The following is a 15,779-nucleotide window of genomic DNA, read 5'->3' as shown; positions in this document are numbered from 1 at the left end:
AGGTCACTTAAACCTCTGAAGGACATCACTGGGTGTAACAACTGGTTCATTCAGGTGACATTAAAGGATTGGGGTATGAAAAATTGCTCTCCAGCATGTTTTTTTTCATGACCAGTTCCTCTTTCCCTGAAGCAGTAGCAGGACAGATAGGTGGCACATAAAGCTTTTGTTTTCTGGAAAACGCCAGCTCAAGGAAAAGACAACCGCTTGTTAGCCAGAGTATCTACGATAGCTCTGACATGGAACCCTAACAACAGTAATGTCAGCCAGAGAGCCTGGAAAAGGTACACACCGAGTACAGTGCGTCCTTGAAATAATATTTACTATTTATTTGTTCCTTAGCCAGGAGGGATGCACATACATTTTCTGCTTGTTAGGAGGCTGCAAAACCAGACCAAAGAGCTATCCCTGGGCATGAATTTTAAACTAGGTACTAGGGGTACAGCTCAGGATGGTTAACGTGGCTCTGAATTCACATGAGCTCTCTTCTCTCCACACCTGTCACTTGATGAGCTGCATTGGCCTGCTAAGCCGTGTACCGATGACACGCAAGGAGTGTGCAGCCTAGGTCTCTGATCCTACAAGCAATTCTATGTGCGCAGATGCCTGACTCCTTGCCCAGCTTTACTGATGCTGAGAAGAACTACATGGGTGTTTACATCCATTTGTGCAGGACCAAAATCAGTCCCTGTGTATGACTCCTGGCATGACTAATTACAGCTCAAACAGAGTGTTGACCTGCATTGATTCAGGAGCGGGCGAGGAACATTGGGGATGAACTAAGCTGTGTACGAAGTGATCCTTCACCTGTCCCCTGTGTTAGAGGGCCACCTTTGTCTCAAGCAAAATAACTACTTCCACTCTGTCCCCAGACCTTCCCTGTGCAAAGGGCAGAACAAAGCCTATTTGCAGGAGCTCTGTGCTTTTAGAATTTAAGGGCACAGAAAAGCATCAGATCATTTATTCTGATCTCCTCTGTAGTACAAGCATTTCACCTTTGTAACTTGAACTGAAATCAGTTAATTTACTTTTGATTGAAGTTGAATGTGTTTAGCTGAAGGCTACCTTCCAGGATGGCACTGAGCTTTGAACTGAAAACATCAAAAAATACAAAATCCACTAATTCTCTTCCTAGTCTCCCCCAGTAATTAATCACCGTGGTATTAAATATTGGCACCTAGTTTCCCATATGAATGTATCAGGATTCAGCTTTTACCCGTGCATCCTTTCCCTGCTTAATTTCAAGGTCTTTCAGATGACACAGGTCTCCTCCCCACATAAAACCCACTTCTTTGCTTAATCCACTCACCTTCCTTTTGATAATCTAAATAAATGGAAATGTTCAAGTTTCTTATTGTATGGCATTTTCTCCAGGTTCCTAATATTTATAGGTTTTTTCATCCTCTCCAATTTTTCAAAACACCATTTCCAAACATCATTTAAAAATACAAACGTGAGAGCTGACTGCAGTATTCTAGTGTCAGTCTCTCCAACACCGCATACAGGCACAAAATCATCTTCCAGCTTCTAATCGCTGCTCCCCAGCTTATGTATTCAAGGATCACATTGACCCTTCTGACTTTATGCTGCAATAGGAACTTACATTCAGTTGCTCGTGCCCTAAATCCTACTTAGAGTCTTGTTTTGGGAATCAGACTCTATGCTTTTGCAACAGCAAGTCTGCATCGGTCTTTATTGTACAATTTTGCATTTGACTACAAAATGCTTCTTTTAATGTCCCCAGCTTACAAAGAAATCCAGGCTTGTCTAATATGCTTGCTCTATCCTCATTATTACCCTGCTCCACCCAACAAATATTATCAGTCTATTATTATGAGTCCCTATTTATGTTCAGATCACTAGTAAAAATATAAGGTGCCTAAACTCTGGTAACTCTGAAATCAATTGTTCAGCTCTCACTTAGACCCAGGAACATCTAAACACTAAATACATCTCAGTTTTCAACAGTAAAATATCCCTTGTGCTTAAAATTCCAGCATACTGGAGCACTGTTGGTTAATTACAGTAAAAGGCATGTGTTTTGGAAATGATCATTTCAAAAAAATTTTTAGGACAATACAGTTTTAACTAGTACCCAGTAGTACTAACCTCAAATTTTAGATCACAAGAAGCCTTTAAAACAAAGATCTTATGATAAATCAAGTATCAAACAACATACCAAATGTTTTGTCTTTTTTCCTGGCTGCTACTGAATGAGTCTGATTCCAAATCAAAAACTCAGCTGACATCTAACCTGAGCGTACCTCGCAAGCAAAGGAGGAGTTTAACTGCATATGAGGTCCTCAGTCAAACGCAGGGGTCTCTCTGGAGTTGCCGGCCCCATTTTCCATCGGCACTTTTCACTTTCAACGCCACAAACCAGTAAATGCCTCCTGTCAGGTAAATGACCACTCTCTTTTCTGCTAGTGGCAGTGAGCGATGAGCCGGTGATGGCACACATGAAGGGTTCTGCTTTCAGGAGAGCTTAGCCTTCGCCTGAGAGGCAGAACTTGACAGAGTGAAGTACTCTCTTACTAACTGAAGTTCACAATCACATTTAATGACCATGGGGCTGGAAAATAAGCCCAAACATTTAGTGTCAAGCGTGGATCTAAGTAAAAATAAAGAGGCCATGAACTCCTCAAAAAGTCCCGTCCCGGCCCAAACCCTTTAGATTGCATTTCAGCACATATTTAATGAAAATGTGAATGTCCTCCTCTATTGATCTTTAGATGAGCTTTCACTGGCCTACATACAGCTAATCCTGGGAAACCGAACTGCTTGCGCAAATAAGGGACTAAACCCTTAGGAAATTTGTTAAACTGAAGAATAAACAAAATATCCATAAACTTGATTTTCAAGGGCATGAAGCATCCACAGCTTACACTTGAGAATACTAAGCACGTCTGAAAATTGGGACATTTGCTTTGTTTCTGCTGTTAAATTGCTGCCTCAGCTTCCCTGTCCTTTACCTGACCTATAGCATGAAAATATTTTAGATGTGGTTTTTACAGTGGGGTACTGAGAGTTCATTCAAAGTGGTATGTTAAAGCACCTTGAAGGAAAACTGATCGGTTAGATCTTAACCTACCTTCAAACATGAAGCCTCAAGGAAGGCTGATTTTTATACCCACAATAGCTAGTTTGTCATCTGGTTAGAGATGTCAGAAAACAAATCTGTTGCGTAAAGCTGTCTGCTGGTGTGAACTGGCAAAGCTGTGCTGGCAAGGCAGAGCTTGGCCCAATCTTCCCTCAATATTAAGTGACATAATGCTTTCTGTGCTATTCACTGGCCAGCCCTCCACTTCATAAATACTGAATGCAATACCTGCATGATTGCTGGAGTGACTTTGCCCGTCACCTTCCCCTGAGGAGACAACAATGCAAAACACACTGAGAAAAGCTGCACTCACCCGATCTTCTTCTTCTCTGACATCTGGCATGGTGCTGATGCAGAGGCTGACTGCAGTGATGGCAACAAAAGAGACTGAAATACAAGCAAAGATCTTTCCTGGGATCCCTGAGTGGGGGTTCTCCACCATATCCCTGAGCTTTCGCATGCACAAACTCAATCGGCTATTGTCCTGGAAGGCACATTGCGTAGTTTCACTAAATACCATCTCCCCTTCATACAGCCTGGCCTCAGCTGCCTCCTCCTCTTTCTGTCGCAATCTCTTTTTACAGCACCTTTCCAGGTGGTCCTCTTCTATCCCCCAGTACACAAGCTCCTCCTGAAAAGAAAGAGCGCACATCTCCCTGAGAAGCCTCAGCTTCCCAGCTGTCAGGAAAGTCATGATCGTCCTGAAGGCACTAGGATTACGGTCAAAAAAAAATTCATTGCAGCTAACATCATAGTCGTCGCAGATGTTCATGATCTCATCATAATTGTTGCAAGATTTTAGCTTCCCAAGCCTGGTCAAGGGGCAGTTCTCCAAGGTGGTCCATGGAACTTTGTATTTAATACCACCTACGTTGATGATCACAAACCTGGTCCGGTCATCCAGGCGGGCTAAGCAGCACAAGTCTTCCCCAGGGTGCAGGAGTTTGGCCTTTTTGTAGAAGAATCCTTTCTTGGTTTGCACTTCACACAGATTTTCCAAGTTATTGAAGGAGTAGGAGCTGAACTCAGGATCTGCATTCCCAGTGAGCAATGCCATTTCGTGACACATTTGTTGAGCCCATAGGGAGGTCGGGGCTACTCAAACAAACACATCTGGAGCTTGACTGGAGAGTCAGTCTGTAAAACAGAATTTTAAAATTACAATAAAATGACAGCATTGCTAGATGAAAAGCCATCCTATGCTTTCAGTCCCAAGAAATTTTTTCTCCATGGCATAATTTTTTCCCCTATTATTTTAGGACTATCTTTGCTTGATAGTTGCTTGGGGAAAGAACTTAAACTGCAATAAGGTCAGAAGCCATGTTGATACTTCTAGAGGGTTTAGTCAGCGAATGAATGGAAACAAAACCAGTGTCCTATAATTTTCAGAAATTCATTTTCTAGAGGTTCGAGCTAGAAACATCAATGGATACTGGAAGGGAAAATGTATCTTTTGGATACATGGCAATTTACATTTTAGCAACTTAATAAAGAAACTTAGTTGCAAGTGGTTTTTTTATTATTTTGGCCCATCTACATAATGCTTCTATTAAAAAATACCTATAGTGTGAGGATAAAATGGATAACTATAGTACAGTCAGAAATGTGATTTCAGGAATGCTGGTAATTCCTAATTTAAATTCACCAAGCTTAGGTACCCATAGCAATGAGTATGTGGCAGCTGAGAATCCAGCCTGCAGCCGGCACCCAAGCTGGTTTGGGTGCTTGAGCATAAAGTGTGTACCACCTGCCATTGGTACCCCAGCTAACTGGATTAAGGCTATATTGGGCATATCTACCAGAAGAGTCCCACTTCTAAAAGGCAGAAAAGCTTTTGTTCTCATGCTGTGGTGCCTGCTACCCGGGCTAGTGACGTCTCCTGCAAGGAGGTGCGCATCCCGGGTCTCAGTGGAGTCCAGAGCTTGTCTGGGACGCCCGAGCTGCTGGAGGCTCTGCTGCAGTTTTGATTGTGGGAGGTGGACAGGGTGCCCAGCAGCCTGGCAGCTGCTCTGAAGTGGGAGACCGAACCCAGGAACAAATCAGAGCTGGAAGCGACTCACTGCTGCTCTTAATTCCGGATAATGCAGAACCCAACCAGTCACATTTAGCAGGAATAATGCTCATTGTGCACAATTCCAGGATTTAATTTGTGCCTTCTGCTTACCCCTCCTTTACCACGCTACAATCCACAGATCTCCTGAATGCATTTTTTCACCTGCCACATTGCTTCCTCATTTTCTCTAGAGCTCTCCACCCAGGTTCTCCAAACCTATTTCTCTATGTCTTGAAATGCTACTATGTAATTGCATTACTGAATCACTCCAAACTTCCTGAATTGCTCAGATATGAAGCAGGAAACAAGAAATCTGCATAGGACTGCTGGGACTCCACACAAAAGACCCGGACTGAAAATGGCAGCGGTGATGGGCAACAACCTTAAGTAGGGGATGTAGAAACCTTACTAGTCGACAAAAGGAGAAAAAGCTCAGTTGTGAAGGATAGTCTGACATTTCTGACGACAGGACAGTAACCATGAGGCAGTAACTCCATAATTTATAAGCAACATTCTCCAGTTCCCTTTGAATCTCATGCCTCAGCCTGGAGAGAACACCGAACAAGTGGATGCCCAGAAAAACTGGGTAGAACACACATTCAAACAAATTCCTACAGCAGCACCTTCCTTTATCCATAATAACTCACTAGTTCTTGACTCATTAGACTTAGCCAAAAGAACGTCCAACAGAAAGTGGCGAATACTTGCCACTCACAGCCCTGAGTCACCCTCTAAATACTCTTACCAACCACACTCAAACAACAGAATCACAGCAATAGCAGTGGTACTCCTGCTTCAACACTTCAGTGAGGATCCGGCCACTGAATTTTAGAAAGGCATTTACATTGGATGTTTGTAAAAAGTCAGAGAAAGGCTGGTTTACATACAAAAGACCTGAAGTCACCTAAAGATACTTTTCGGCACTGTGAAAATTTCAGAAGAACTAACGATGCCAAAATCCAATTTAACTTTGTGCAAAAAAAATGTTTAAACACCCATTTGCGTGAGGCAGCGTGAACGACAGAGAAAAGCTCCTTCACCTGGCTAAGGGCCAGTAAAGGGTAAGAGGTGGCAGCATGCGTTCTGCGAAATGGGTGCTTTTACAGCACAGGCTTGAGTGCAGCTGGGATTGCAAATACCATTACTGTCATAACGAGAGCGCGCTGTCAGCACGGCATATGCTTTAAGGATTTAGTCTCTTGTTGCTTTTTGTTGGTAAGATAAAATATTCACTGCCACTGCTCAGGGCACTGCGCTTTTGTTTTCATGCCTCACTTGTTACACAAGTTAACATACAAAAAGTAGTTTACATTGTTTTGGCATCAAGGCCTGGATTTGCTTTTCTCCTCTCCCCTGTGTAGCAGGTTGTTTCATAAAGGGGACAGATACATTTCACAGAATTATTTTGAACCTAATCTTACATGTGCTTCTTCCTTCCTCCAAGAGGCAGCTAACTCAATGTGAAAATCAGTAAGCCTGTTGTTCATTACAAAATCTCTGAATTATAGAGGGTTAGTCTTTTATTTTGTGGATATAAAATCATGTTGATTAGATGTAAAGCTTAAGGAAGCAACTACTCTTTTTTTTTTTTTGTATCATCAGTGGATAAATAGAAAGTGATAACGGAAGTAGTTACAGATCGTATTGCCTGTGGTTTAACACGTTGATTCTAGACAGCACTGGTAGCATCAGATGCTGGAGTTTAGTTACTAAAGTGAATTTTCTGACCTCACAGAAAATCCCAGAATCCCAGAATTCATAATAGTATATATTATTAGTTGGCAGCATTTGTTTTTGAAATCTCAGCTATAAACATAAGCATGTGAAGAGTTATACATGTTATTCTCCTTGGCACCTCTGTCAGGTGGTTGCCCTAGACCAGGGCTCAGATGTCAGTGGAACAGCACGGAAAAGCTTGTTGTGCCACTTTAACTGTCCTGCAGAAAAACAGAATACATCACTGTGGGCTCCCAATTTGGCATCTATCTTGAGAAGTAAAATAAGCCTGGAAGGTCTGTTTCTGATCTTATGTGCATGGAATGTATCATGACCTTCACTGAATAGTAAAGGATGTTTCAAAATTATGTGGGTCTTAAAATACTCTCTGCATGCCAACGTTATCTAATGTATGCACATGCCTACAGTAAAGCATCCCATTGAAGATTAACTTTAAAAGCCAATACTTCCAGAAATGATACTACATTATCATCCAGTTGGCATTTCTACCATTTAATCTGACACATGGGTGCAACAAAGACTATTAAAACACCCCCATTGCAGGGACATAGGACAGAATTTGACTCTATATTTGTTGTTCATCATTTTAAAATGCTGTGGGAGAAATGCTGTATAAATGTTTCAGTTTGATGATCACACACAGGGTGGGTCATACATATTGTGGATTCTTTTCTTTTTTAAGTACAGTGAAACAGTTTTTATTCACTAAGAACTACTTTCTTTGGCCTTCTATGCATGTGCATGTGCACACACAAGTTCAGCCAAATTCTGTCAACAGCAGACAGTTGAGATGTTTAAAATACAGATATACTGAACATGAGAAAAAACTTCTTTACTTTGAGGTGTCAGAGCACTGGAACAGGCTGCCCGGGGAGGTGGTGGAGTCTCCTTCTCTGGAGACATTCAAAACCCGCCTGGACGTGTTCGTGTGCAACCTGCTCTAGGTACCCCTGCTCTGGCAGGGGGGTTGGGACTAGGTGATCTCTGAAGGCCCCTTCTAACCACTACCATTCTGTGATTCTGTGATTTCTTATCGAAGATTTTACAGATTAAGTAAATGTCAGACGCATACAATTGCTTCATATTCTCCTTTTTGTTGAATTATTTTCTCAATGGAGAGGGGGCTGTTTTCCTACTTACTGCCTTTTCACCTTGCCTGCTTCCATCACCTGCTCCCATCACACAAACATTCTTCATCAACCCGTTTTATGAGTATTGTTGTATCTAAGTCATACATGTTTTGTATGTGGCTCCACTGGTCTCAAGTTGCCTTGAATATGAATGAAAAATGGGGCAAAAACATCCCTGCCAAGAGGCTGGCCGGCCTGGTGAGAGCTTTAAAATAGTGACAGTGGGGAGGAATCGGTGGAGCAAAGGGTGCAGGGTGACGTGGCCAGGAGAGACCTCATGATCCGTAGAGGGCTGAAGGGTGACCCCATCAAGCGTATGCACATAAATGAGGGTATGCCTACAGAAAGTGTCATGGGCAGAGCGCTCATACCTTTTCTGGGAAATCATCACGACTCGGTGCCTCTGAAGTGCCTGTGCACTAACGATGCAGCCAGGGGAGCAAACAGGAAGAATTCGGAGGTCTGTGTGCAGTTGCACAGAAACTGGTGCTATGAGGGTGGTCAAACACTGCAACAGCGTGCGGAGAGAGGTTGTGGAGTCTCCATGCTTGGGGCCGTTCAAAACCCACCTGGACACAGTCCTGAGTAACTTGCTCTAGCTGATGCCGCTTTGAGCAGTGGAAGTTAAACTAAGATGAACTTCGGAGGTCCCTTCCTACCTTAACTACTCCATGATTTTGTGAACAGTCTCTTTTTAACTGCTGCTGTAAGTTACAAAGTATTGAAGGTTTACACTTGTACTATGGTAGCAAGAGGAAGCCACGAGGCTTTTTAGTAATTAATGTTTTAAGATTTTTCCTTGTGAAATGAAACACACTTTGACAGAGAACAGGTTATTGTGTCATAATTTAAAGCCACAGACATGAAACATAGATTAGGGTGACCACAAGACGTTTTCTCTCAACTCCAACGAGAGTTGAGTCAGTGAATCCATTCTGCAGTGCTCAGCCATTCTGAGTCAGAGACGTGCTGGAACCTGACATTGCTGCCTAGGACCAAGCAATTCCCATTTCTTACTGTGACATGATTTATAATTTACAATGCACACATTTATTTTAATAGTAAAGCTTACACATGCAATTGACCACACATTTGGTAGTATTACAGCTAATGCTTTGGATGAAGAGGTTCAGAAGACCGCGGTTGCTCATTTACTTATTACATTTCAGTAGAACCTGGATTCCCAGTTATGAGTCCCTGCCAGCCACTATGGAAATATGAAGAGAGGAGAGCACCTGCCCATGAGGCATACAAAATACAGAACAGATGGGGTGCAACCAATACATAGATTTACAAAAAAACCCCAAAACAAACAACCCCAAAAAAGGAATATGAGACTAGAAGGATATGGAAACAATAAAACTGTCACAGCTTAGCAAGAAGGCAGACTCTCCACCTGATTCAGGGGAATTAGCTTCCAAGTTAGTCCACACTGAACATGGCTCCCTATGTACTCATTATCATAGAATCATGGAATCATTTATGTTGGAAAAGACCTTTAAGATCATCGAGTCCAACCACTAACCGAACACTACCAAGTCCACCACTAAACCATGTCCTTCACCACCACATCTGCAGGTCTTTGAAATCCCTCCAGGGATGGTGACTCAACCACTTCCCTGGGCAGCCTGTTCCAGTACTTGACAACCCTTTCAGTGAAGAAATTTTTCCTAATAGCCTATCTAAAACTCCCCTGGTGCAACTTGAGGCCATTTCCTATTGACCTATTGCTTTTTAGTTGGGAGAAGAGACCGACAGCCACCACGCTACAACCCCCTTTCAGGCAGTTGTAGAAAGTGATAAGGTCTCCCCTCAGCCTCCTTTTCTCCAGGCTGAACAACCCCACTTCCCTCAGTGGCTCCTCATAAGACCTGTGCTCTCGACCCTTCACCAGCTTCATTGCCCTTCTCTGAACACGCTCCAGTACCTTAATGTTTTTCTTGTAGCGAGGGGTCCAGAACTGAACACAGTATTTGAGGTGCAGCCTCACCAGTGCTGAGTACAGAGGTACAATCACTTCCCTACTCCTGCTGACCACATAAAAAAGCAGGCTGTGCTAGTCTAGTTACAGCACGAACTGCTTCTTGCCCTCAAGTCAGCACATTTTGACCTGACATCAGCACAGCCTGATGCTTTTCCATGCAGACAGATCACTCATAACTTTAAAGGCCGCATTACGCTACCTCTGGCAACCATGTCACGTCTATATTCAAATTCTCTTTCTAAGGGAAACATTCAACATGTGTCCAAGTAGAACCAAAGTACACACCAAGATGTATGCAGTGAGGTTGACAGGGGACTGCAACTTGGACACAAAATTGGGAAGAGGTCAACCACAGCTATATAGATCCAAGGCTTTCTATCTCAGCACTCCAATCTATGTTAAAGCACCATTATACAAAGATATGGACAGTATTTCTCTCACACTTTGCTTCAAATCTTTGTTTCAAGTTTTCTAAGCATATTTGTACCTCACCAAGCACAACAGGAGTCTGAACTCCGCCTGTTGCTTTGCTACTTTTAAGTCATGAAAGTGTTGTTTTATAAGGAACGAAAATGAGAGTAACATTGGTTCAATCGGAAGCATCAAAGCATTCTCCTGCAAACTTTCTGAAGTAAAGGAATCAGTGCTGAAAGCAATTTTGAAAAGAGTCTAGTTTTTAAAAATCATGAAGACATGTAAATACAATTTGTTTGCTATATATGTTGCCAGCTTCACTCTCAAAATGTTCAAAAAAAAAAAAGAAAAAGAAAATTAGAACAGGGTAAAACTGCTATAATCTATACAAGGATATACTGCAAAGGACAAAGGGGAGTCAGGTTCATTTCACACAGAGTATTTTCTACGTAACCCAAAAAAGTTGAATTTTACATATTTCTGTATTTATTATCAGTAAACTTTAATATCCCTAACCTCTTAAGCCACCATCATTCCTGCTTAGAAACAGAAACAGTCCAAGAAGTTGAAAAGGTACTGGAATTTTCAACAGTCCTTCATTTTGTCCATTTTTTCAGCAGAGTTACAGGAGGTGGGGACATGACCTTACACACCTACCTGAGATGGCCTGATCTAACAGAGAAAGGCAGGTTTCTCGTGTAGTAGTGGAACAGAATAGCTAAGATAGATAGGCTTCTCTGGAGAGTAGTCTGGGGCTAAGAGGATGCTGCTGCATTGGTCAGTTCAACAAGAAGCCCAGGAAGAGTCATGCCATAATGGAGGCTGCAAAATTCAGCATGTGAAGCTGGACGTTGTTTTCATACTCTGAGTGTACATTTTCCTTAATAGTTTCATTAATTTAGTGGAGGAAAAAAGGAGTCATTTTCTTCTCTGAACATCCCTCATCGCATTTACGCCGCGCTATGTAATTAGCTGAAACAATTCAATTTGTTAAATGAACAAATCGAATTAACTTGACTCAACACCAATTATTCTGACATGCATCCATAGCTATTTGTCTCCATTCGACAGATTATGAGTTATCTAGTGTTACTGCACTTGCCAGAGCTGTATAGTGAAAGTATTAACACATTTTCAAGAAATCAGAGACCTACCTGAAGGTATGTAATCCTTCTCTGTATTTTCATAGCACAAAACAAACTTCTGCTGAACTTCCACAAGCTTTCAGTGCCCATTTATCTTTGTACCCTAAACAGAATGTTAACTATTGTTCCTATGAAGCAATTTGCAGACTTCAGTTGCACAGCAGACAAAGGCAGCTGCGCTAGATAAAGGACAGACAGAGGAAGCACCACTTGCTTTTGCATTCTCCCCAGAATTACAGAATTCTCTTTAGGCGAGTGAGCATCAAGGTTTCACAATGTCCTAAAATTCAGAGTGCTTTCACAGTGTATTTTACTAGACAGAACTATCTGTATGCTGTGCAATAAAAAACCAGCAGAGCCTTCAAGGTTTAGGCAGATCCTGCAAGGATTAAGCAGAAAAGTTTTCCCCCACAGAATCATTATTACTTACAATAAAAACAGAGCACCATGTCCAAACCATGCTTTATTTGTTTGCGTTACAAGAAAAACACGTTTCTAAAATATGCTTACATCCTCAGTTCATATTTCCTGAGCATCTGATCAGGGACACCAAATTATGCACAAAGTGAGTGATGGGCTAAAGCCAATAGACTTCAGATCAGGAGCTATACTTCCCAGGCTCTGAGGAGATTAGATTGCACGCAGAGATTTGTTTGATCCAGTTCCTGTTAACTGCAACCACAGATTAAGTATACAGTCCCTAGAGCCCAAAATTAAAACATGTCCTGTCTGCACTTGCTTGGATAGATTGAGCCCTGCTAACGGGATACCTTTGACCCCAACTGGCAGCCACTACTTGGTGAAGTTTCTATCTGTCCATGAATCATACACAATTTTATTTTAGGAGCCTTGACAATCCCTTAGTATCCTGTTTAGTCAACCAGTCTAAGAAGCTCAGATAAGGTACTAAACTTTGCTACTCATGATGGTGTTAGCTACCAATATGAAATATTTCTTTCCCTCTCCTTAGATTGCTGTATTTCAGAATAACCGATCATCAAAATCCAGTTTTAAAAATATCTACTCCAGTCACGATTACGTGCCCACAGCTGGCCTAAGGTACAATGTGAATGGCACTATCAAATGCAAAAGTGACAGACTGTGTAGTATGTTAAAACAGCATTGTTTATTCCTCTCACCCAGGAAATTAAACAGATTGTCTCTTTTCTGTTGCCAAAATTCTGGAAGCGTGAAAAACCAAACAAGTTATGGTGTCTTTGCAAATCACAGAATTATCATTCAGGTGTTCCAGTGGATCTGCAGATCACTGTAGGGGGGAAGAGAAGTTTTTAGCATGAGCTCTGCTCCCTCTGTAACACTGATACCAGTATCTTTTATTTCTGATCTATCCTACTGATTTTTGCAATTCTATACTTAGCAGCTTCCCACCCAGATGATTAATATGCTTGATTTAGTACAAAATGTAGCAACCTGGTGTCTGACTGGAAATAAGAAGGTTTGACTGTGTGATGCCACGCTTGGCCCAGTTTCACATTCAGATGTTCATGACGATTTGCTGGGGCACTTCTCCTAATAAATGGATGGGTGCAGCTGTCGTTATGTCTCTTTCAGGGCCATTCACAGGTTTATATGAATGGTTTTTAGATACACATGTTCAAATATGATAGGAGGAGAGGAAATGGCCTCAAGTTGTGCCAGACGAGGTTTAGATTGGACATTAGGAAAAATTTCTTCACCGAAAGGGTTGTCAAGCATTGGAATAGGCTGCCCAGGGAAGGGCTTGAGTCACCATCCCGGGAGGTCTTGCAGACCTGGAGCTTAGGGACGTGGTTTAGTGGTGGACTTGACAGTGTTAGGTTTACAATTGGACTCGATGATCTTAAAGGTCTTTTCCAACATAAATGATTCCATAATTCTATGCATAAATGCTTTTATCAAGTGCTCACAGGTTTTAGATGTAGATCTAGGCTTTCTAACTTCTACATGAAATCCTTCACAGAGAAGATAAATTGTATACAAATGAATCTTGCTCCTTATGTTAGCTTTAATTAGTTAACACTGGATTTTATGCATCTTCTTTTTTTTTGGCAGATGACGTTCTTGCTCTCGTGTGTGTTTCATAAGTCAGTTGTGCATTGACCTAAAAAATACTCCCATCTCTGTTTAAACACAAGTCTACCTTTGAATTCAACATTATTTTAGTTAATTATTAACATCATTGCATAGAATACGTTTTAATTTTAGACTCTTAAGACTATATACTTAATCCACGGTTGCAGTTAACAGGAACTGGATCAAACAAAACCCCACATGCAATCTAATCTCCTCAGACTCTGGTTAAAGTATAGCTCCTGGTCTAAAGTCTGTTCACTTTTGCCCACACTCGCTTTGTGCACATCTGGTGTCTCTGTTCAGATATTCAGCAAACATGAACTGATGACAAAAGGACATTTTACACAGGTATGAGGGTTAATATAGCTAAGCAAAACATGGTTTAGAACATGGTGCTCTGCTTTTTTGTTGTAAGTAATAATAATTCTGTGGGGAAAAACTTTTCTGCCTGATCTTTGCAGGCTCTGCTATTTTTTTATTGCTTAGGGTACAGTCAGTTCCCTACACTGTAAAAGCCCTACGAATTTTAAGACATTGTGAACTCTTCAAATTCAGCCATTTGAGCAGGGTGTCAAATCTGCACAGAGAAAAAATGGGCAAGATAGGGATGACACACGGCTGTTTCAAAGTGAACCCACCCCGTGATAATCCATCTCAAAGTCTACTCTTTCTGTTGTATCAAACCCCACTCCAGAAGAGAAGTGGAGATTCCTGAGACAAAGGGACTGCAGCCCTACTGCTCTCATTTCTCTGACCACTACGAATGCAGAGGAGCACAGACAAAACAGAACACAGGCTAGAGAAAAGGCAGTAAAAGAGTGGGATGGAAGAGAAATATCACATATGACTCAAGCATAGGTGAGATGAAAAAGAAAAAAAGAAAGTAGAACAAAACCAAAGGTAAGTCTTCGTTTTGATGTCAAAACATCACAATATACAAATGGCTTCTACGGTCACAGGGAGGTATACACGCCTTCTGATTTCAGACACGTTATTTCAATAACCGAATATTGAGTGATCAGTTTGTATGTAGTTAGTGAAAAGCAAACTCTCAGCTTACATGTTCAGAAGCTTGTTTTTGGGGAAGTCACTGTGTGACCATTGCCTCTATGGCTTGGCCTGCATTCTTAATTCCAACTCCTAAACTAAATGCCTACAGCATAAGGATCCCACTGAGAACTTGTCGTATTAGCCTCAGCTTTTCATTCAAGCCCGGGTACAGACAACGTATATTATGGACACCACAAAAAGGATCGTGGTAAATCAAGAGATCTAGTCCTGCAGCAGAAATCATTCAGCCTCAGGGGACTGAAAGCTACCACCAAAATAGTTTCCATTCTTCCAGCTATAGTTGGTAGGTTCCGGAGAAGATGTAGGCTGTGTCAGAGGGGGAGGAAAAAAGATAACCCGAAGCCTTGGGAAGACACCTGACATTTGATAGATGTGCCACTGGGGTCCCACTGAAGCAGCCCACTCACCTCAGTGCTCTGTTTTGCTGAATGACAACTCGCTACGGAAATGATCACATCTGTCGGACAGACACAGACCCAGGGACTTTCCATCCCCTCTTCTGTGCTGGCATTCCTGCGCCTCTGATACAGACACCATGCATGCTTGGTCTCAGCGCTCCCTCCAGTCTGCATTGCGTGTTTGGACCCATGCTTCCAAAATGCTGGGTCTCGATTCCCTATCCAGAAATGCTAGGTTTGCACTGACGCACTGGGAAGAAGTCAGGACTGGAAGAAGGTTCCCAGACACAAATGTGCTTAGGGATGATGAAATGTCGTGAAATGGTAAGCCCGTCCCTCCTCCAAATCCTGGCTGAAAGAGCAGGGAACCTTAGAACACATTTTTTAAAAAGGGAAGAAGGGAGAAAGGAGCAGATAAACTCTCCAGAAAGTACATATGCTTGAAATCCTATGCGGTTTGGGGAGCTGGAAGGGAATTCAAACAGCTTCAGGTGGGCAGGACCTGCCAGATCCCAGTTCACAAGGAAAAGGAGAAGCTGGAGCTGATAAGTGAGCTCTGCCACTTGCTCTGACTCATCCACATGTTGACCCTGTCTTATGTCCTTGAACTGAATGAAGCTTTCCCAGCTTTTCTACTCTTTTCTACTCTCTGTCTTCCCCTTCATCACATCTCT

General features: G+C 42.1%; 1 protein-coding gene across 4 annotated transcripts in view; it reads right to left on the bottom strand.

Moving 5' to 3' along the window:
• The window catches only part of KCNG2 (potassium voltage-gated channel modifier subfamily G member 2), a 63,019-nt gene that overhangs the window by 24,393 nt on the left and 22,847 nt on the right, over positions 1 to 15,779 (bottom strand). For all 4 annotated transcript variants that reach the window (XM_074575781.1, XM_074575777.1, XM_074575778.1 and 1 more), the window contains one exon: positions 3,414 to 4,237. In XM_074575781.1, the coding sequence (XP_074431882.1) occupies positions 3,414 to 4,169 (756 nt within the window). In that variant the 5' untranslated portion in view covers positions 4,170 to 4,237. The remainder of the gene's footprint in view (positions 1 to 3,413; positions 4,238 to 15,779) is intronic.

The sequence above is a fragment of the Larus michahellis genome, chromosome 2 (genome assembly GCF_964199755.1).
Source record: "Larus michahellis chromosome 2, bLarMic1.1, whole genome shotgun sequence".
NCBI lineage: Eukaryota > Metazoa > Chordata > Aves > Charadriiformes > Laridae > Larus > Larus michahellis.
The sequence above is the reverse complement of the archived record's forward strand: the minus strand, read 5'-3'. Positions and strand labels throughout refer to the sequence as shown.